The 23,567-nt window shown below is 39.8% G+C and overlaps 1 protein-coding gene across 2 annotated transcripts in view; it reads left to right on the top strand.

Moving 5' to 3' along the window:
- BRAF (B-Raf proto-oncogene, serine/threonine kinase) overlaps positions 1 to 17,808 on the top strand; it is an 80,666-nt gene extending 62,858 nt beyond the window's left edge. For both annotated transcript variants that reach the window (XM_033057870.1, XM_033057869.1), the window contains 9 exons: positions 436 to 553; positions 1,218 to 1,302; positions 2,745 to 2,921; positions 4,067 to 4,113; positions 4,665 to 4,783; positions 5,517 to 5,648; positions 8,339 to 8,473; positions 9,360 to 9,513; positions 15,064 to 17,808. In XM_033057870.1, the coding sequence (XP_032913761.1) occupies positions 436 to 553; positions 1,218 to 1,302; positions 2,745 to 2,921; positions 4,067 to 4,113; positions 4,665 to 4,783; positions 5,517 to 5,648; positions 8,339 to 8,473; positions 9,360 to 9,513; positions 15,064 to 15,086 (990 nt within the window). In that variant the 3' untranslated portion in view covers positions 15,087 to 17,808. The remainder of the gene's footprint in view (positions 1 to 435; positions 554 to 1,217; positions 1,303 to 2,744; positions 2,922 to 4,066; positions 4,114 to 4,664; positions 4,784 to 5,516; positions 5,649 to 8,338; positions 8,474 to 9,359; positions 9,514 to 15,063) is intronic.
- Positions 17,809 to 23,567: the final 5,759 nt, after the last annotated feature.

The raw sequence follows: 23,567 nt of genomic DNA, 5'->3' as shown, positions 1-23,567 counted from the left end.
TCTTGTAATGCCACTTTCCCTTCATGTAACAGCTCAACTTTTCCCATGTGGTTCATAAACTTTGAAAATAATGAATGTCCATAACAAACTTTTATATAACACTACATGAAAACATAAAAATATCCACCTTTTTTTAAATTCACAATTTAGTATTATGGTTGAGAATTTAAAATAAAATACTTCTTTCTTTTTGGTTTTAACACTGCCAAAAAGCTGTTGCAAATGTTGCATGCCAGGTAATAATTTGGCATACCTGTGTCCTGTGGTTTTGTGTAGGACTAACTTCAAAAGTCAGAAGACAACATTTGAACAAGAACATCTTGTTAGGATATTAATGATGGGAAATACTGATAAGATTTTTAACAAAGGAGCTGTTTTCAGAGACATTAATGCACTCATTCTCGTCCTTTTTATTGTTTTTGCACATACATAAAGAAAACTCTTGGTCGACGGGATTCGAGTGATGATTGGGAGATACCAGATGGACAGATCACAGTTGGACAAAGGATAGGATCTGGATCATTTGGAACAGTCTACAAAGGAAAGTGGCATGGTATGTGGCCATGATGGCAAACAGCTGTCCTTGGGGAGGTCCCAGTGCCTGCCAAGGCACACCCAGATGGACAGAAACACACCTGGAGTTCTGCTGGGCACCAGGCTGAATGGAGCCAGCAGTGTGCCCATGCCACAAACAGAGAGGATGGGCTGCAGTAGGCATTGCCAGCAGGGTAAGGGAGCACTGTGAGGCCACACCTGGAATGCTGGGCCCAGTTCTGGGCTCTTCAGAACAAGAGAGATGTAGACACAATGGGGAGAATGTAGTAAATAGGATTTTAAAATTAATAAGTAGTGTGCTAAATAGCTAGTGTAAGAACATCATCTTGCTTAGAATCTCTTGCATGTTTTTCTGAATTGAAAAATTATTAGGGTAAAGGTGAAACATGAGAAAGGTAGAAGTGTCCATCTTGATGAATGAGGATTTCACATGTGTATTTTTAATGGCTTTGGCCTGGCTGTGATTTCTCAGAGTAAAGTAAGAATAGTATTTCTATGTTTTACCAAATATTGACTTACTTTAAAATTGTAGTGATTTATTTAATGTAAGCTAAAAAAACAGTGTGTCCCAAATTGTGTGATGCTCTGTCTAGCTTTTTCTAGCATTTTCTCAAGAGAGGAATATGTATCAATGGCACTTAATAAAAATTACTGTTTTGAAGGTGATGTGGCAGTGAAAATGCTGAATGTTACGGCACCCACACCTCAACAGTTACAGGCTTTCAAAAATGAAGTAGGAGTGCTCAGGTAAGAATATTTTTAATGCCATGAAATAATGTGTGTAGATTTGTGCTTCATTAATCACTGAATTTTAAATCTCCATTAGAGCACATTGGTCTCACTCCTACGTGATGATAGTTCAGGCAGAAAAAATAACCATTTAAAAATATTTCTTTGTACCCACTGTGTGGGTACACACAGAGTATGCACACCTATGTTGTCAATATACATATGTCTAAATACTCAGGACTAGTTTTGCTCATGTACTACCCCAGGGCACAGTCAAGCCTGAGTGTGAGCTGCAGGCCTTTCTTTCCTCTCATCCACATTTTGAAGTTGAAGGAGAACATGACTAATGGTTTTTCAGCTACAGTCCTGCCTATATTACCTGTTGTTTGATAGTTTCTGTTCAGTAACAATGATTTCTCTGAAGCTTTTTCTGTAAATGTAATTCTCATAAAGTCACGTCATGGTTTCCTGTTCTCATGTCTACTGCTTCTGCTATCTCAGAGGAGGTATTTGGTTTGGGTTCAGCTCTTAAAAATCCATCAACATGATATGATAGAATGTATATTGTGAAAAAAGGTTAATCGAAGTACAGTCTTGAGCAGTGTCCAGCATAATTCTTTTTAAGAAACAAAATAGCAAGAAGGTTTTTGTCCCTGATGTGTTGAGCTGGGCACCTATTCTGCAGAAGCATCTCAAATAAGCTGCATGGTGAAAGGGAATGATCAGCCTTTTACCCTAGGAAAATGTTAGTTGGAAAAACTCTAAGTTCTTAATTGTGGAAGTAGAGGCTTTCTGGGATGTACTACTTTGGATATCTCTTCATTTTCTTGGTAGAATTTTGACAGAATTTAATGAAGTCAAACATCTTAGTCCAGCTTTCTGTTGGAAGTCCCATAGGTGGAGCCCAGCCTGTTTGTGTTTTTGTTTCAGAATGTACATAATCACTTGTTCTGTCCTTTGACTCAGACAAGGCAGATTTACCTGTAGTTGTGCCTTCTGCATTATGATTCATCATTACTGAGCTTTGTGGTAGTATTTACAAGAAACTACTTCTTTTTGTTTCCTCAGCAGTTACTCTCAGCATCACTTGACAAATTCCTGAACCTGGAAAAGGCACAATCACATAACATAGAACTGTCCTAGTCCATTTTGCTGCAAGGACAAAGGCTCACACATTGGGCATCCTATGTTAATTTCTTAGTATAAGAGAACATAAAAGAACTTTGACCTTTTTCACTTACCTCAGAGTAGTTATTTCATGTTAGTATAATAAGAAAGGCCAGCTTCAGGAATAATTCATTAAATTAATCTAGCAAGAGGTTATCACCTATCATAGTATAAGTTGAGATTACCCCAACACCTTGTGTTTGGAAATATGTATGTAGTCTATGATAGATCTGCCTGGGTTTTCCTGATTTCCTGATCTGATTTCCTCCTGTTTCTTATTTTTTGGTAAACAGGAAAACACGGCATGTGAATATCCTGCTTTTCATGGGTTACTCAACAAAACCCCAGTTGGCTATTGTTACACAATGGTGTGAAGGGTCCAGTTTGTATCACCATCTACACATCATTGAGACCAAATTTGAAATGATCAAGCTAATTGATATTGCACGACAGACTGCACAAGGCATGGAGTAAGTATTGGATTACTTGTCTGCAAATGAGCACTGGGGCAATGTTTGCTTTTCCCCTTCACACTCTGGCTCACATTGGCAGATAAGACCAGCTCTGTGCACTTTGCTGAGCACAGGGTCCTGTCTCAATCATCAAAGCATTTGGTGAAAGTATCAGAGCTCTCTGGATAACAGGTTTAAACACCTGAAGAGAGCATACCTGTTTTGTTTTAAGGATTGTAAATAATCCTTACTGCTGTAGAGGGCCATTGAGTTAGAATTTACCAAACTAGCCAAATATTGTGTGTCAAAATCAGAACACTGCTGTAAGACCAGAGAAATTGCACTTCAGCTGAAAAACCACTATGATGATTGCAGTTCATTGTGCCTTTTTTCTACTCAGTATTCTATTACATTTTCAGTCAAGGAGGGACATAGAGGTGTTTGCAGCAACCAGCCTTAGCCTTCTGTTAGCCTGTGCATCTCCCCAGGCTCCATCTGTAGGTAGGGGAGATGCAGAAACTGTTTTGTGAACACGATTCAAAGCAGAGACACAAATTGGGGCTTTTCCAGCACTTTTGTGCCAATCTCATTGACTAAACAAAGAGCCACAGGAGACTTACCCAGGCTGTATCTGCTATGGCACAAGTACTTTCCTCTGTGTTCCCTGCCATCTGTTTATCCAGGCTGCAATCAGGGGATCTTTTTTCCACTCCTCTACTAAAAAGCAGTCAGTGTACCCAAGTACACATAGAGACTGGGAAGCACATTTAGCTCCTGCAATTTAGAAACACCTTATCTAAAACTGTGACTAGCACACAAAGTTGACAGTCCCCATTAAGGCTAGGAGGCAGAACTTTTAGCATGGAATTGCATGAAAGAAGTTACTGAAGTTCTTTTTACTGTGAATATTGAGTTTAACTGAAAAGCAGAAGTTGGAGCATAATTGTTATTCATCAGGAGCATCAGATTTGAGCTGGAAATCTAAGCTTTTTTTTTTTCCCTGTGAATGTTGTAGAAACTGTCATGGGTAACTGAAGTTTTACTGCCTGCATAAATGTGCAGTTTGAATGTCAACAGAATTTGTTTTAGTAGTACAGTGAATTTGAGGTTGTTGATTGGTGAAGTATTATCTAACCCACCTAACCTGTGATATTCCTTTTCAGTTATTTGCATGCCAAGTCAATCATCCACAGAGACCTCAAGAGTAATAGTATCCTTTCCCAGAGATGTAATTTTGGAAAGTGAAAGCATTCCTGTTGGGCCTTTTTTATTTCCTGCCAGAAATTAACTTACTGATGTGAAAAGCTCTTCATGTGTGAATATTTGTCAAATAGAAATTTCACTGAGAAGGGGTAATATCACTAATAACAAAATAGGAGATGCTTACTGTGTGTTTAGATTTGATTGCAATAACATAGGGAGTTTTAGTTGGTATCACAAAGATGTTTTTTGCATCCTTTGCTTCATGTAATGAAAGATTATGTGAGTTGGCTCATGGAGTATTCTCAGCTTTTCTCATACTTGGCACTTCATGAAAGCCACCTGGTCTGTTCAGCCCTGGCCCAGTCATTACTTATGTAACACTTGCACACCATAATTCACCATGCTGGGTGCTTAAAACCTGTGTGATGTGGAAACCTTCTTCGGTGTGGTGAATGGTTATAACTGTCATGCTCATGTTGCAAATTTATAGGTGTTTATTGCTCTTTTAGGACAGGCCCAGCTCTGCTTGTCTGTTTTCCCTTAACATTCCCCCCTTAGATATTTTTCTTCATGAAGACCTCACAGTAAAAATAGGTGATTTTGGTCTAGCTACAGTGAAATCACGATGGAGTGGATCCCAACAGTTTGAACAGTTATCTGGTTCCATTCTATGGATGGTAAGCAAGGGGGAAGTGGTGAGCTTGTTTCAGCAAATTTATTAACCTTCCTACTCCTATCCCTCTGGCACACTGACATATAAAAGCTGGCTTAAGCTGGAAAAGACAAGCAGTAATAGGAAGTAGTAAATGAGTGTTTTTCAATTCTTCTGTAAGTATGTCTTTTCCAGTAGTCAGCAGAAAAAACTTTAGTGTCTTCATCTTTCATTCTGAGGTTTATACTGAAATGCAAATGGTGGCTGAGGAAAATGAGTATCATTAATCTAGGGTTGAGGAGAAGGTGAGAAGAGCCTTGCAAAACATCCTGCAGAAGAGTAGAGGAACTAGCTCAGCAAAATGTAAGAGGCTCTTAAGTTTTAAGGATTCAAGAAGAGTTGCTTCATATTACAATCTCCTGTGCAGCTCCACTTCCTTCTTTTCTCTCTGGAAAAACTTAAAGCTCTGTTAGCTGGCATTCTTTTCAGTGTCATTAGAATTCTAGTTTCCAAATACCTTCTAAGACTGACCAAGGTCATTTTGCTCTACCATTGAAGAGTAAAAGAGATCACCAAGCTGAAACGAAGCAATGAATTTTGAGATTCATGTCAGCACCCACTCTATATTGGGACTGAGTAACACTTGAAGACAAGAGTGGGCCTTGCACCTGTACCCTGGACAAGTTCATGCTTTGTTCCTGGTAGGTGAGGTGCAGCACAATGTAGAGAAAAAGTAATTCTTGCCTTTTCTGATACAGGCACCAGAAGTTATTAGGATGCAAGATAAAAACCCCTATAGTTTTCAGTCGGATGTGTATGCATTTGGGATTGTTCTCTATGAATTGATGACTGGACAGTTGCCATACTCCAACATCAACAACAGGGACCAGGTAAGGGGAGACACTGACTTCAGTCAAGTGTGGTCTGAAGCAGAGATTGATTCAGCCTTGAGTGCTGAACTTTCTGATGTTCTGTGTGTTTGATGTTTGATTCTGATGCTGTGAGATGACATTTCTGCATTTTCTATCTGCCTCAGCCATATAGCAACAATTTACTTAGTTCTCTTGAGGGATTCTTTTGTGTTCTTTTTATTTTAAATATAGATTTTCAGCTTCTGAACTGGTTGCCAGGATACTTATTAGGGAGAGAGCAGATTACTTAATAGTAATATAGTTTAGAGTAGTTCTGCAAAGGCAAAATGATCCCCCATGTATGTGTTCAGTTATTGTTCTTGTTCCCCCCACCCCTCCACTTGCAGTGAATAATAAATAGTGCAGCTAGCTACAGGACTGACAAAACAAAGAGTAGTCATCTCACCAAAGATTTTACATTCAGTTCAGCTTTGAGAGAGCATGCACCATCTGACTGATCTGCAGGATATCAGCATTTCTCAAATCCTGCTTGTTGGACTGTATAACTCTGTAGAGTCGGGGGATCCTGTAAGAAGTTTGCTTAATTGTGAACAAATATTCCTTAAATCTTAATGATCCCACACACCACAACAAACCTCCACAGGATAGACACATTTGGGAAGGCATACCTGATTGATGATTTCTGTCTAACCTGAAAATAGTACCTGTGCATCAAGAAGTTCAGTGTAAACTATTCTCTCTCTGAGTAGTGATGTATTTGTTGCTTCTGTGTCCTCATCCCTTGTTTTTTCACTGTTAGTACTTGAGAATTGAAACCATAGCAACGTTCATCTGAGAATGCCATTTTATAAGGCTGCTTCCATATCTGCCAGAACACTTCATCCCAATTCATCAAATTTGGAGTGACTCCTTTTTAGTGTTTTTTTTTTCTTTTTTATAATTTTGGTTTTGCCTTTTGGAGGAAGGGAAATGTCTGGATTCCTGGCCAGATGGATCCTTCTAAAAACAGTATTTGGCCTTGTTTAGCTTTTACCTTTTGAGATCTGAGAGATGAACCCAGTGATGTGGCTGCTTATAATGAAGTGCTGAAATAAATTTTAAAATGCAAGTGAAGCTAACATATGTGATCCAATGTCTTGAGTTTTGTCACTCCTTGTCTATTATATGAGAAGTTGTAAATATTCTTTACTCTCTGATGCATCTACATCATCTATGACACATCCCAGATTCATAGTGAACATTCTTGTTACACCTGAATGTTTCTCTCACTTCAGCAGATTTTTCTAGGCTGTTCTTGTAGTGATACTCTTTTCTGTAGCCTAAAATACAAGATTAGCCCCTACATTATTTGTAGAGAAACTATTTGAAACATTAATAATAATGAATTTTGAATGACTTCAACTAGTACCATTATTTAGAAAATACCAACTGCTAGATAATGCCAAGTCTGATTGCAGCAGAGGTAAGGAATGCAGCACACAAATCTCTACTAGGAAATCCTGCTCTGGCACATGGGGATTTCTAAAGAAACCATATGGGAGGTTTCTGTTCTTCCTTAATGCCAACACAGATGTGACTGAAGGGGAAAGTTAAAAAAGGACCAGGATTGTGTTAGTGTAAATAACATGAATAGCATACTTGAGATGTGAGAGTTTTCTGCTGTTGTTTTTTGGTTGTTTTTTTTTTTTCCCTGGTGTCAAGATATGAAATAGTTACAGTTCATTAGAGAGAAGGTGAGGTACACACCTGCTGGGTTATCTGAGTACTCAGAAAAGGTAGTGATTACTGCTGCAGCATGAATGCATCTTTGATTAGCTGCCTTGGAATTGCTTTTTAGTGTCAGTGCTACTGCAGCACTCAAACCACAGTGCAGTTGACCTTGGCTTGACATGGTGATGTTTGATGGTTTTTTATATATACAAGAAATGATTGACCATATTTGTGGGTTTTTTTCCTGCTTCCTATCAGTTTACTTTGTTTTACACTTGTTTTATCCTTAGGGGAAATACAAGCCTTCCATGTTGAAAGAATTCCTTTAAAAATGCCAAGCCTGTCTGTCTCCTCTTCTACAGAGAAGAGGCAGTTTCTCTCTTTCTTTTGAGGGTTTTTTCTTTTTTTTTTTTTTTTGTTTTGGTTGGTTGCTTTTTTTTTGTTTTTTTTTTGAAAGTGTGGGGGAGGTGGTCAGATGTCAAGAATAATCTTTTGTGTTGGAAAAGTATATGATGGAATCAATTCTCAGAAGGTGAAGGATTTTAATCTCCGAAGTCCACATGTTTCTTAAAATACCTTTCAATGTGAAGTTGTTGATTTGTAATATAAAACAGACTATTTCTTTTTTTTACAGAATATTTATTTTTAGACATTCTGTTCCTGCCACAGAGTTTCTTGTTCTTGTTTTTGTCAGTTTTTGACACCGAAGAATCGTTCCTTAGATGGTTATTGCTATAAATGGTAACCATTTACTAGTGTTCGAGTTTCACAGAAATCTCTCTGAGGAGGAGGAAAGATCTAATTTTTTCTCTGTACTGAATAGGTTAGCAAGCATTACTCTAAGAAATTTGTCAATTCCAATACCAGATAATGCTTCCTGGGAGCAGAAAGCTTGCTGCTGCTACCAAAATAGTCTAGCAAAATGTTCACCTTTTGTTACTGTTTATTTCATCAACTCAGCTGCTTCCTCTTTCATCTGTTTTTCCCCTTAAATAAAGATAATTTTCATGGTGGGACGAGGATACCTATCTCCAGACCTCAGCAAAGTAAGGAGCAACTGTCCAAAAGCTATGAAGAGACTAATGGCAGAATGCTTAAAAAAGAAAAGAGATGAGAGACCCCTTTTTCCACAGGTGAGAAAAGCTCCTCTTTAGCTCTCAACAGACTTTACGATTCCAAGTTATGAACTCACCGGCCAGTTCCAAATTTTTTTCAATAGTGGTGGCAGGATTTCATAAGAGACCTGGTTTAGTATCTGGTTAGTTCTGTTTAATTAGGAATTTTAATTTCAAAATGCAGGTATTATGTGAAAAGTTGTAAATACTTTAAAACACTTACAACTAAAACAGTTGTAAACATTGTGTATTTGGAAAAGTATTTACATGATGGAGAAAGTTTCAGCTGGGAGATAATGGAAGTAATAGTCACACTTAGACATACAAATTAGTGCTTGGTATATGTGCTCAGAAATGTTTACACTGCCCTCCTTGCTCTCCCCAAGCTTCATGAAGGGAAATGGATAGTTTTGCCACAGAACTTGATTTTTTTGTGCCTGCTGAGGAAGGTTTGGGTTCAAAAAGCTTGTGGGGGAGGAGGGCAAAAATCTGATGTTTTTCTGGTTTGAATGTAACCAAATCGTTTTCGAAAGATGAGGAGCTCCCCCTGCTGACTTTTTGGTAAATGTTGTTAAGCAAAATGCTGACAGAGCTGGGTTTGTTTGCAGCAATGGCAGGTACAGGTACTAGGGCATAGACAAAGGAGCCCAATAAAATGCAAATGTTTCCACTGTGCTTAGAGGAAATCAGTGTGCCTTTAAAAAGGGGGAAATTCCCCAGCTGTAGTTTTCAGCTTCCTTAGAATAAAAACATCAAGAGTATGAGGCAGTAAGCTATATTTTAAACGTCCTTTTTTAATGTGTTTAAATATCTTTCTGTAGTTAATTGATAGTGTGCTTTTGCTTTTGAGAGTGTGTTACAGCTTTGGAAGAGCAGGTTTGATCACATATTTTCTGTGTTTTAGATTCTTGCCTCCATTGAGCTTCTGGCGCGGTCATTGCCAAAAATTCACCGCAGTGCATCTGAGCCCTCGTTGAACCGGGCTGGCTTCCAGACAGAGGATTTCAGTCTGTATGCTTGTGCTTCTCCAAAAACACCCATCCAGGCAGGGGGATACGGTGGGTTTCCAGTGCACTGAGACAAAATGTGAAAGCATGTGCCTGTGTGTCTGTGCTGGTGTGTCTTGTGAGTGCAAGGGGTTTGTTCTCCGTTCCTGCCAGCTCTGATTGCGAGGTTTGCTGAGGGAACAAAGCCTCACTTCCTAACACTGGGCATTGAGTGTTCCCAGCACAGAGTCTGTGTTGGTAATGAGTGCCCTGGGAACAGCTGGCACAAGAAGAACTGTAATGTCATGTAAGAGACATGGGAAAAGTTACTTCAAAACAAGGTCATTGAGTGTCACTTTTGCCTAGTTTATTGATTGGAATTAGTTACTCAGGAGTGTATTTGATTTGAATCTACTCAAGCTGTGGTGGTCTGTTGTTTAGGGGATTTGGGGTTTTTTTTACTTCATTTGAGGTCATTTTATTTGAGCAATAAACTGTAGTGTCTTCATTTAGTAATGCTTATTCATGTGGGAAACACTTGGAAAGATAAACTTAGCTTCAAGGCTGAACACAGTCAAAACTTTATTGTGGTCAGCAAAAGTGAGCAGATACAACACAGAATCCAAAGAAAACTCTGACTGAATAACATGTGACTCCTATCTTGAAAGTGGAAGTTTAAATTAGTACAGTTTAGGGAACATCTCTTTCTGCAGAAGAGCGGTGAATGGGTCGGGAGTTTGTTACATTTTTGTCTAAATATTCTGACCTGCTATAGTTTACACTAATTCCAAATGTTGTTACAATGCAACACGGAAGAAATTCTGAATCTGCTTTTGCCAAGCTGCAAGGCTACTACTGGTAATGGTGCCTGTATCCTTCAATTAGTACAGATCTCAAAATTTATAAAAGCATTTTAAATCTCAAGCATGACCAAATGCTTTCAGAGGAAGAATGCTGCTAACACCCATAATAGGAAAAGAAGATTTGAAAAAGCTGTTTTGTTCATGGAAATCAGTGTTATACCACGAATTTTGTTAAGATTAAAGGTGTTAATTATTTTAATATTGTTAAGAATGCACTGAACATGCTTTTCTTCAGTGACAAATTGATTTTTGTTTTCACTTCCATGCAAAAGCTGCTAGTTTGACTTGGCAGAAGTGAATCAGTTGGACTAGATATCTGAGAGAGTTAGACACCTTAACTGCCAGCTCACCTTGGAGACTGTATTTTTCTTTGGGGCTTTGCTCTGGAACAACTGCATCAGAGTAGTGGTTCAGGTTATATCACTCTTTAACGTCAGATACAAAAAAAGTTGTACAGACAGTGTTCTTGCATGTTTTGAGATGAGTTATGTGGTTTTATTTGGTTTAAACTGCTGAACTGTTAATATTCACAGATTACTCTGCATTGGAAACAAGCTATTGCTGCTCTTATTAGGACAAGGGCCAGGGGTGTTCCTAGAGCCTTCTGATTTACACACCCGTGGAGAAGTTTGCCTGTTGCTAGCAATACATTTTTGAAATAGATGTTTTGGTTTACTGCTGTCTGGCAACTGAGCCTTTTAAAATGGGAAGCAGATTTAGAGAGCTTGAAGAGATGTAGGCAATTTTTACATTTTCTGGATGAATTATAATGGTCTCTTTGGCTTCTGCTTTTGGAGTAGTTTGGGAACTAAATTTTCTTGTTTTCTTAGTCAAGAAAATTTAGCTGTTGAAATGTCTCTCTATGGAAATAGTTACAGAGGACAAAAGTTGTTACTGTTTTAGAAAATGTTTCCCATCTTCCTGGTAACTTCACCTCATTTTGGCAGGCTTATCTTGAAATGAAGACAGGGTTTAAGTGTTATTTTCCTCTCTCATACTTAATTTTATGTATCTGTTCTAGCAGTGATGAGGAATGTCTCTGAAGCTGTGGGGTATGATATTCAGTACAGAGCAAAGAGGATGCTGCAGGGTGTCCTGCAGAATCTAGAAATGGGACATCCCACACAGAAAAGTCTCACCCACACAGGGAGTTGCAGAGGGTGCAGAACTGGCACCATTGCCCTGCCCAGGCTTATTCTTGTTCAGGTCTGCCAGATCAGTTCAAACCAGTTATTCCTTGGAGTAGTGTTATCCTCCTTCTTGTTAAGGTTGTTCAGCTGTGCTATCAGAGCTACAATTATGTGGGGGAAAGTGCTGCCATCCTTAGAACATCTGGCTCCATTTCCTACTGTATGGTCCGTGCATTCTTCCGTGTCACCTGTTCTTACTGACTATTTTGGGTTTCGTAATGTGATTTTAGCTTTTCACTAAACATTTTATGAAGCCTAAAAGGAGGCTGCTTTGTGGTTCATTATCTGACAGAGAGGCATTTAGAGGTCTCCTTCTGTAAGTTCTAATTGCTGCTTCAATGAGATTTGGGAGTATCTGTGGGATGAAGTTGCCTAACTACACCTATGGATTTGGGCCAGAGTTCTCCAAGGTGTAACTCACCTATATTGTTTAGAAACAGATACCTGTTGGACCAGGAAACATGCCTGTAGGATCCTAGGTTTTTCTGGAGGAGTAATTTATACTAGGTGAAATTGTTTTTTATTTTACTTCCCTACTTACTAGAACAGAAACAAAATCTGTCTTGGTACCTTCAACATGTTCCAAATTTTAACTTACCCAGTGGATAGTATCCATACTAAAGATCAGCACAAGATCCAACAGAAAACTACCTCTTTTTTTTCCTGTGTCTGTGAATGTAAACCAGGCAAGGTGTTAGAATCTGATGTTTCCCTATGACAACTCAGGCAGTCTCTACTTTAGTAGATAAGGCTGGCACAGTCCTGGGAGGGAACCATACTTCTCCTTGTGGTTCTTCTGACCAACATGGCATCTACCCCAGGATAAGGAGAACAATTAAGATTATGTGTATTTATTAGTAACCTCATTAATTCAGGTAACTTACAGATTTATGAGAGTGCAGAATGGTAGCTGCATCTTAAATCCTTCCAGGAATCAGGGGCAGCAGGTTCACTCAGAACATGCCCTTGTTATTACATAGTTTGGAAGCAACATGGAAGATCTTGATCATCTTTCTAGTACAGATTTTTTGAAAGTGTGCATTTAAACTAGTTTCCACTTGCCCTGCATGAGATGAGCATGAAAAGACTGTAGTAGCTGGCTTGAGAGGGGTTTTTAAGAAGTGTGTCTTTTCAGATGCTATCCATCCTTTGGAAGGAAATGGCTTTGCTACCAGTCAAAGCAAATATCTGCAGTTCTGCTTGATAAAAAGCACCTCAGATGTCTGGCTCACAATGAATATAGTTATCTGGATTTTTTATTGTAGCAAGTTGCTGAGCATGTGGTTTCATAACTTAATGTGGATGGGTGTAGCCATGTACACCTAGACCTAGGGAAAGCTGTTGGTGGCAGCTCCATTTTATGCATGTTCAACCAACATAATCCCCTCCTTAGATGACCATGTTACCTGTTTTGGTCTCCTATTGATTTGGGATCAGATTAACACTGGAATTTGAAAGGGGAGATTTAGCATTAGCTTGTCAAAGAAAATGTTTGCTAAGGTTTTGTTTAAATGGCAGGGAAGTCTGAAAATTATCTTTTTAAGGCTACCATTCTAGCTCAAATAATTTTTTTATTTCTGGTCCTGTTTTTCCATTGCTCTTTGCCAATTAAAGGTTCTGATTTTTTATGAAATCCCTGTATGACTATTAAAATCTGAATTACTACCAGAAATAAGCAGAAGGACAAGATGAGTAATGAGGGAGCAATCTCTTTTTTTATAAATTGATCTTTAATCACCGGTTTAGAAAGGCAGACTGAAAAATAAATTAAATAGAGCATATTTTGAAAGTGTAGCTAAGCATAAATGTCACTTAAAAATTGGCCTCACAGGCATTACTTGGTGACTTTTCTGTCCTTCTCTTAAAACATGTACAGAACTTGAGCTGTTTCTAGAAGATACTGTGAAGAGAGTTGGGAGGTCAGTGAAATGTAGCAGAAAAAAAGCAAGGGAAAATTATCCAATATTTAGAGTATTTAGAGCAAGAGTTTCATCTGGTGGTAGAACTAGTAAAATATGCAGTCAGATCCATCATGAAGCATTTATTCTATTCCTGTTATAACTTAAACCTGCCACCACAGTATGTAAAGACACCTGGAGCTTGAGGCCTGTCACAACTCCTTGTACCACCCTTAGGAGTACATCAGAAGTCCAAAGTTTCTCATTTTCTAGAAGAGACAGAGCCCTTTCCCTGCTATTTTCAAATCCCCTTAGAACTGGCTCAGCTGTTCATCACAGGCCTTTATATGCTCTTAGTGCAGATAGCTTCTTGGCTCTCCTTTTTGTAGAGCAAGACATTGCACAGAATTAAAGCAATAAGCCTAAAATTCTGTTTGCATGACTGTCTCTGTTTTGTTTCTAGTATTCGGAATAAGAATCTTGAGAAAAAACAAAGCCAACAATGCAGTCACTCTTGAAAAGATGGAAGGACACCAGATAGGGAGCAGTTGTTTGAATGTGATGGCATTTAAAACACTTCTGTTGAAGAGAACAAAGGCTCTCTTGTGCCTGCTTATCATTCTTTCAGTATTAGGAGGGCTCTGAGAAGTGCTGTCAAGAAAGTGGCATAAACTAACCCAAAACACATATGAAACCCAACGTGAGGAATGTATGTTTATTTTCTCTTTCTCCTGAATCCTTTTGATTATGCTTAATTAGACACCCCTCACTAAAAATCCTATAGAATACAGTTTCTTTGTGGGTGGCAGGGTTGGTTTTTTTTTTTTTGGTGAAAGTATAGGGTTAAGAGGATTAATATCTTAGACTCAGCTTCTATTCAGTCTTCTATCAAACTCCTGAAAGACTTGAGGCAACAATTTTACTCTGTGCCATAGTTGCATCCCCTCAGAAGTGAGACTGAGTCTGTCTCACAGCACGGTGACACTAAATAAATTATGTAGGATTTCAGGACATCATTACATGTGAAAGCACGGCATATAATTCTTTATTCTTTATTCCATAATTCTGAAGGAAGCGTGGAGTTACTTTATTTGTTATTCTTCTGTTAGTGAGGCCTAATTTCTGGTCTGGAATTGAGTAGACAGTCTCTCCATTCTTACATTTCTATTAGTGGGTTGCTATGTTGATCTCTAAATCAAATCTTAGTACTCTCTAACACTGGTTTTCTATTCAGGCACTTTACTGTATATAATCTTTAGGGGTAATGGATGTCTCATATAGTTCTTTGTTATTCAAGTAGTTTTAAAACAAAACAGAACTGTTTTGCAGTTGGATGCATGTATTGAAACTGGTGCTTCTCAGGAGGACATATGTGCAATAAGCAATTTGAAGTAAAATTAAGCTGACACATGTAATTTTCAAATGCATGATGAATTAGACTTTGCTTGAACTTTCACCCTCTTGGGAAGAATGGGTACGGCTTGCTTTCAAGAAATCCTTTGTTGGTTAAATATGCTGGGTCTGTATTCAATGTTCTCTCACTGTGTATTCTCTTGTGCTTTAATTTTAACAGTTTGCATTTTTTAACATCTTTTATATTCAGCCTGATGTTCAACTAGTCTAGTAACTGAAATCACCTTTTTAAACCAAGCTCTTGTCCTCCCTCTACAGGAGAATTTGCAGCGTTCAAGTAGCCACAGCACCATGGCAGCACCCACTCTGTTATTTAAGTCTTGTGTTCCTACAGTTTCTTAACATCAAAACTCCATTCTGCTCCACACAACCTAAAGTAATCTAGAAAAGATATCCATAAGCTTAAAAAGTGGAGTAGAATGGAACCACCAGTCCAACACAATGGGAAAAAGTACCTTTTTGGGAACCAGAATCCTCTGCTGCCAGTGTTTCTCCTTCAACACAAACCACCACGTGCATTTGGAGACCTGCAGTGGCTGCCTGTGCCGTTGGCATCATTCCCAGGAGAGAGGAGAGGGCACTCGTGGTGTGACTGTGGTGCTGGGCGTGAGGGGATGGAGCTGCTGCTGCTGCAATTAAGGAGATTTGCTTTGGATGTCTGCCACGGCTTCCTCCCTCTAACAGCGTAACCATCAGAGGCTGAACGTCTGATGAGTGCTCATTTCAATGAATCATTTTCCATTCTGATCTTTTTTTTTTTCCTGGTGTACTTGTGGGCAACGCAGTATCCCCTTTTCACTGTATTGCAGTGTCAGACACCTCAAGCTGTCTGTGTTATTGGGATTTATTCCTTGAACATTAAAAGTGTGGGGCAGTGGGAGCTGGAGATGTTATTCTGAAAGCAGAGAGAGGTTTGTCTGAAAGAAAAGGGGATGCTGCCACACCTTTTTTTCAGATTTACTTTACCACTTCTTAAAAAGAACAAACAACAACCACCATCCTTAACCTTTTTCCTTTTCCAGTATTTTCTTGGTGTGTGCATATACAACATCTTCTTGAAGGGTTAGGTTGATCCTTCTTTTGTTGGTCCAGCAACAAACTGAAGTTTAAAAAAAATGTAGCGAGATTGTCCTCTCTTTTATTTTTTTTGTATCATATGATACAATATATTTATCAAAGATGCTACTGCAGCATCTGAAGTCTGTAGAAATCCTGATACAGACTGTGAATGGTGTATGTACCTACTTTAAAAGTTTTATTTTAAACGAGGGTGCAGGTTAATGCCAGGTACCTTACCAATATGTAATGCTTTCATAAATGAGGAAAAAAGTTCTCAGGTTGAATTGAATACAAATACAATCCCCCCCTAGAATTAGACATTCCAAAAATTATGTTTTGGTACTTTCAAGACCTTTTTTTAAAGGATTTTTATCCTGTTAACTAAACGTCCTCTGATAAGTGTGTGTGTAAATGTGGAGCATCTTGTCCTAATGGCAAGTTGTTAGATCAAAACAAAACGGTACTTGCTGGATCCACGCTGACTACTCCTCCTTTCATTGCTTTCCTCCCTGTCATCTCTTCCCTTCTGTTTGTCTTCTCCCTTCTGTACACTTTGCAAACTAGGACGAAGGTGGCGGTGTTTCCATTAGAGTGCTTTGTTTTCCTGTCCTCCAGTCCTGGTTTTCAAACTTGTAGCTTTTTGTAGCTTTTTAACAAGTTACCCAGTCAGGGAAAACAACTCATCAAGTTCTGCACATCATTTACCTCTAGTAGGAATATCTTGTGATGTGATCTGCTTGCAGAGTTCTCTGGTATGTGGTATTACCTGTAAATTATTTGTACAGAGGCAAGGCAGACCACATTGGAAAGAAACTCAAGCTCAGACAGAAGTTTCCAGAATTTGATTTGTATCAGCCCTGTACCACTCCAGGTGAGGCAGGAGAACTGAGCCCCCTTTAGCAGGGAGGTTCTTGCTTGGGAGAAGGTGGGGAGTGCTTAACAAAATCATGACAAATAAATGAAGGAGTTAAATGTGTGTGAATGTGGTGTCCATGCTAAATGTGGATGTACCAAGTGAGGGTGCTGTCCTTCCCTCTCTAGGGAAGGTGGGACTGTTCCTGTCTGCAGAGGGTTGCTCCCAGATTAAGGGAGAAAAGCACATGGGAAAGAGAAGGTGCTTTTAATACCCTGGAATTTTGCAGTGTTGCTGGTAGTCTGTTACGTTTGTCAGTAAATATTTACTGGGACTATAGGGACCAGACTGATCTGAAGTGGGAATTAAAACTGAAATACTGTGTATTCATATTAATTCCACAAACATTAGCAAGATAGCAATAGGGAATGACTTAATAGTCACTACAAGAATGAAGTGATTCATGTTGGTACATGAACAGAATTGATTTTGTGTACAGGACGCATTTTAAACACGAAGAAAAAAAAAAAGCACAAATTTTTTTCTTGTCTGCTGTGGGTCTTCAGATGCTGTAATGTTTTTTCCTTAGTGAGGTTGGCAGGAATTTTAGAGGTAGCAATAGCCACTTTGCAGTGTGGAGAAGCTGATGCAGAGCAGTGATGTGCAGATGGTGCAGTCAGAGTGCTCCCTGGTGATCATCTAAGGCCACCTGAGAGGTGGAGGGAGCCTGGGGCTGTGGTGGCAGCAGGCAGGTGAGAGCATTTACCAGATACAGGCTCCCAGAGGGGAAGGAGAGCTGGTGCTTCTCCTTTCACCCCATGCTTGGCTCTAGCCCCTTTAGGGGCTGTGGCTCCATTTGTACATGTCAGGGATACTGAGGTAAAGGTTCTCCAAAGAAGCTGTTAACGGAGCAAGTGTGCACAGGTGGTTCAACACTCATTTGTTTCACAGAGCTTGTTAAAAGCTCTCATTTCCTTCCACAAAGTCATGCTGGCCGAAGACTCTCTGTTAGGAACTTCATTCTATCTTTGCTTAAAATGAATTTGGTGAAGATTCATTACCCATTAGTCTACAATATGCTTCTTGAGCCCATAGGAAAAGCACAAGGAAAATTGCTATCCTTGTCCATGCAAAGCACTTTATAAGTAACGTGATCTCTGGGGGTTTTTTATTGGGGTTTGTTTGTTTGTAGTTTTGTTTTTCTTTTTTGTTTCTGGTCTTGTTTTATTTTTTTCCCCTGAGGAATGTGCAAGTTGTTTGGCTGCTGTTTAGAGAAGTCCTTTCAGGATGCATTTCTACTGGTTTTCTTGTTTGTTTGTTTCCCTCCAGATAGCTGTAGTAATGTGTGTTTGTCTGTAAGAGTTCCCAGGTAATGCTCATGCACAACTTTGGAAGAAATGTGGTTTGTAAATAATTGGGATTATTTTTGGTTTTATTCTTTCCTTCAGGAGTTTTTCTGGATGTTTTGCATGCCATCAGAACCAGTCTTAAAGATGCCCTGTAGATGTTTATTGAATGGGGAAACAAGAATAGGTGAGAAGTGAGTCCTCTCTGTAGCAGTGGGATGAAGGAAGTAAACTGAATGACCAATACATTCATGCCATGTTACCCCAAATTCCTTAAGCTTCTTTGCCACAGTATGGAAATGTGAGTACATACTTGGTGTGCACATGTTGGGACAAACACCTAGGGAGTCATACTGCTTCTTTTAGCTCTAGTATCTTGTACTTCATAATCATTTGCAAAAGTACCAGTATCCAGGCCCAGCTCTTCCTGTCTTTATCAGCCAGGCACAGACCTTCCCCTCTGCCATTCCTTTTCCATACAGGTAACAGAGGCCTGTTTCCTCTTACATCTTCCTGCTCTGTATGTGATTGTTTCCCCTGGCATATTTGCCAGAACTGCAACGTTGTGGTGGTGCTCAAACCAAATGGCAGGAATGTAGAGGCCAGGTTACTTTGAAAGTAATTTCTCTGTTAGTTAAGTCCTATGTAGCCCCAGATACAATTAGCCCAGTCATTTTTTTCTTAGCATCATTTGGATTAGTGTGTGCTCATTAGAGGCAGAATTTGGCCTTTGTGACGTAAAATGAGTGAAATTCTGATTGTTGATAAATACCATGCCTTTCCATTAATGTCCAAACTGTGGGAAAAAGTACTCTAAGTTTAGACATAAATAGTTTTTCTTCTGTGTTTGCCTGGGTGGTGTAAATGCATCCAGCATTTTACAGAAGGCTGAGGAAAGCCAGATCCCCAGACACCTCACAAGCAAGTACAAATTGAAGCTTTGATATCTGGAGGGGCTAAATTTAGGGAAGAAGCACGGAGACATTTCACACTTTTGCAGCCTCTAGTTTTCATTCCCTTCTTGCCTGTGAGTGCAGTTTGTGTAGCACAAACTCTTCATAGTACTGGTGTACTGGACAAGGTGTCCTCTGTTGATAAAATATACCACCAGGAGCACAGTGGGACAGGGAAACCTTCTAGGTGAAGTCAAGTTAAAAAGCAGCTGCATGAGTGGGCTCTTAGGGCATCACTGTGAAAGTGCTGAGTGTTCTGGTTTTCTGTGATGCATTTTATGTAGAAGTTTATGAAACCAACCTTGTTTACTGCAGCCTTGTTACTGTGCATTTACACTTGGTGTTTGTTTTGGCATGCATTTGAAATACCTTTCTTCATTGCTTCATACCAACTTCATACCCAGCAGGTGAAGTTTAGCCAGGGCAAGTGCTGGATTCTGCACCTGGGGTGGGTAACCCTGGATGTGTGTATAGACTGAGGGATGAGAGGCTGGAGAGCACAAACAGGCCTGGGGATCCTGGTCCATGGCAAGTTGAACATGAGCCAGCAGTGCTCTGGCAGCCAGGAGGGACATCTGAGGGAGGGGATGGTCCTGCTCTGCACTGGGGTGACCTCACCTCGAGTGCTGGGGACAGTTTTGGGTGCCACAGTGTAAGAAAGACTATTACTATTAGACTATTATTAATAAACTATTAGAGAGTGTCCAGAGGAGGGCCATGAGGATGGTGAAGGGTGTGGAGGGGAAGCTGTATGAGGAGCAGCTGAGGTCCCTTGGTGTGCTCAGCCTGGAGGAGACTGAGGGGAGACCTCATTGCAGTTACACCTTTCTTGTGAGGGGAAGAGGAGGGGCAGACACTGATCTCTGCTCCGTGGTGACAGGATCCGAGGGAATGGCCTGAAGCTGCATCAGGGAATGTTTAGGTTGGATATCAGGAAAAGGTTCTTCATCCAGGAGGTGGTCAGATACTGAAACAAGTGCCCTAGAGCAGTGGTCACAGCACCAAGCCTGACAGAGCTCAAGAAGCATTTGAACAATGCTCTAGGGTAAGGTTTTATTCTTGGGGTGTCCTGTGCAGGGCCAGGAGTTGGACTTCGATGACCCTTGTGGGTCCCTTCCAACTCAGCATATTCTATGATGCTTACCTAATAACCTGTGATTCTTGCCTAATAAACCATCAGAAGAGCAGAGCCAGGTTGTTAAAATGAACAAGTTTGCATTTAAGTTTCAAGGATGCTAACACAGAAGCTACTGAGTCAGCACCATGACAGCAGTAACTATGAACCTGTGGAAGGAGGAAGCTTTAAAAGCTGCAGAATACACACTCTACAACAAGTGTGAATTCAGATGAAAACTAACTGCTCTCTTTTGTTTCAGGAGAGAGCTACCAAGACCCTCTATTCAATGGTTTACATAGGGATCCCCTAAAAGTTTTTCTAGTTTGCCAAATGATCATGTGCCTTTGCAACCTTAAAAAGTACAACAGAATGTAATCCAGGTGCTTTGTAACTAGAGCAGTGTCTTTGGTTTACATCTGCTGCAGTAGTTTTGTATATAGCTATCCCTGTAGGTAGGTAGATAGGAGTTGGTCAACTCCTGTAAAGGAGCAAGGAGGGCAGAGAGCATTCCCCAGACTTCTATTAGCATTTGAAAGCTAAGAGTTAAAGGATAGTGAATTCAGTTAGAGTAAACTGCTGCTTGAAATCTGCTCTATCAACAGGTAATGAGGTTTATTTGACTTAAAACAAGTAAGACCTCCTCCCCTTCCAAGGACACAGGGATCCTGTTAAAGCAAGCTCTGAAGTAACCCCAAGTTACTCTCTTGTGGTATCTTAGAATGAGATGGTAGATGAAGAATGAGAGCTAGATGAGGAGAAACTGATGGCTAGCACTCATGTAATCAAGGATTACCTATATCAGACCATACAATCAGTTCCTGGTCCTAGAAGATGCAGTAAGTTTTGTTTCTGGAATGTCAGCAGTTCCCTCACTTCTTCCCTGGGCCTCTTGCAGTTGCTGTTCAGTGATCACACCCCATTATTGCACATTAACTGTGGGAGATGGTAGGTGTCTCGTCAGCTGAGGGACAACCAGTAGGTGTGAATTTGATTTGCTCAAATTTCAGACTGGTTACGTAGACTTCTGGCAGCGCCTACATATCAGTGTTATATTTAACCTACTTGTCCATCAAGGACAAAATAATGGGTTTGGATATTAGTGCTTTTTCAGATCTTTTCCTTTTCTTCCTTGGGGCAGGACTTTTGGCATAATTGTAACTTAGGAAGTTATGTCTAAAGGCACAATTCATATGAAATATCAGACCAATTTTAATTTGGGTTTTTCCTTTTAGAAAACAAAGTGTGAAAATGTTTTACTTATGTTCCAGGAACTATCTGGAATCCTTCTACCTACCCTAAATTCTGCACTAGAAGTACATGGCATGGTTATTTTGTCTCTTTTGTTGTGTTTCTGGGGTTTTGTTTTGTTTTGTCTTTGTTTTGTTTAGGAACTTCTAAACTACCTAGCATTTGCTTCATAGCTTCCAGCAGCAGTGTGTTTAGCTCACCCAGCCTCTTCAAGAGCCACCAGTAGCCTGTCTGGTCAATTTGTCTGGTTTGTCATGTTTGCAGCAGCTGTACTTTAGAACAAGCCTGGTGTGATATTTACTTTTAAGCAAGTAAACCACAAAACTATGGTTTTTTTTTTCTGTTGTTGTTTATTTGGGTTTGGAAAATGGTCAGGTTTTGCTTTGATAAATGTCGTTCTGTGTTGCATTTGTGTGTTCACCCTTGTTGAAGAGAAAATCCATCTGTGTCTTTGGGAGTTCAGTGGAACATTAGGAGAAGAAATGCAGCCTATCATTTGGGCATGGATGTTGGATCTAGGGGGGAAAATGGACCAAACTTGGGTGTTGGGTTATTTGGGGATGGTAGGGGATTGTGAGGGCATAGTTTAAATTAACTCTGTCTAAAATAAAGTGTAAGTGCAATAAATGTGCTTTTTTATTCAAAGCTGTGAACCTTTAGGGGAAAAAAAAACAAAAAACACAAAAAAAATCAACCAAAAAAAAAAGCACATCGTTCTTTCATGAGCCTTGTGTCCTACCTGCCTCCCCTTCCTCCCCCTCTCCACACTTCTCAACTGACAGAAACCTGACAGTGGCCAACTTGCATGTGTTGGCAACCCAAATTAACATTGCTGTGCTGATCTCATTGTTGGGATTGGGGAAAGTCCTGCCCCCTACTTCTTTTCCACTCTTGAAATCTTGGCATCCAGTGTGCCACTGCCTGGGATGCACAAGCCAGCCCCTCTGCTCTGTGGTCATCCTGACTAAGTGCAGAGCTCCTCCTGGCCCTCCATGTGAGGTGTAACCCTCCTCCCCACCTCACCAGGGTGTGGTGAGGGGTCTCCCTAGGCTGGGCAGTGACATTATTCTTGAGCAATTACAAAAGGAATCAGCCATCAGCTGCCTAATGGGATCCCTTTTTCCCTGCCCCAACACACATGCAGGCTGGCCACTGTTGCCTTCTGTGACTCTGCCTTGTTTTGCAGGAGCAGGTGTAGGTGTGTGTAACCTGTTGTGCGTTACTTGCACTGTCTCTCTTTCTTACTTGAGCACAGGCTGCTTTTCCTAGATTAGGAAAGGGGCACAGGTCTCCTGAGCTTCCCAGGAGAGCACCATGCATTGAGCAGTGACAGAAGGGGTAGCACTCACTGGTTGGACCCTCTGGGGGAGTAAGAGAGGACTGGCTTGTTTAAAGTTTATAGATACCCAGATCTATATCCTTTAAACTTTATTATTTTTATATATAGTCAAGACAATGGCATTACCTCATAATACAGAGGCTTGTTTATGAGAGGCAAAGTACGTAGTAAGGAGAGGAAAGGGAAATTTATATACAGATTTGATTTCTTTTGTTTGTTTGTTCCTTAGTGCAATGAAATGTATGTCCCACCACTTTATACTCTGTGCTAACACATTCCTTTCAGCTGTTTTTATTTTTTTGACCACCAGAGGTTTGCAAGGGGCTTATGACTGCAAAGTAGAAGGTCCAGTCTGGTTACTTAAAAAAAAAAAAAAAAAAAAAAAAAAAAACCCATTGTGTTAGTAGATTTCCATAGCTGCTTTTTAAAATCTACAATGGAGTAATTGTTTTGAAACTTGTATTTATTTTTAAATTCATAACAAAATGTTTATTTTTGGTTTCCTGTTATGTAGGTCATGGCAACTCCCCTTTGTTCCTTCTCAAGTTTCCCCTGTAATTGCCAATACAACTTATTTTTCTTGTTTGTTCCTTCTCCCTTTACTTTTGTTGTCCCTTCATTTGTACTTTGGAGTTTTTCTCATGTAAATTTGTACAATGGGAAATATTGTCCAGTTTGGTTAGAGAGCATGGAGACTTAAAACATATTAAAATTTGATAGCTGAATTCAGATTGAATAAAACTATTTCAGTGTAAAGTTATTTAAAGAACTCTGTATTATATGAAAGGCAAAAAGTTCTATGTACTTGATGTGAATATGAGAATACTGCTATAATAAAGATTGACTG

Source organism: Catharus ustulatus, chromosome 4 (genome assembly GCF_009819885.2).
Source record: "Catharus ustulatus isolate bCatUst1 chromosome 4, bCatUst1.pri.v2, whole genome shotgun sequence".
In the NCBI taxonomy this organism is placed as follows: domain Eukaryota; kingdom Metazoa; phylum Chordata; class Aves; order Passeriformes; family Turdidae; genus Catharus; species Catharus ustulatus.
Note: the sequence above shows the minus strand (reverse complement) of the source record. Positions and strands in the feature narration are given on the sequence as shown.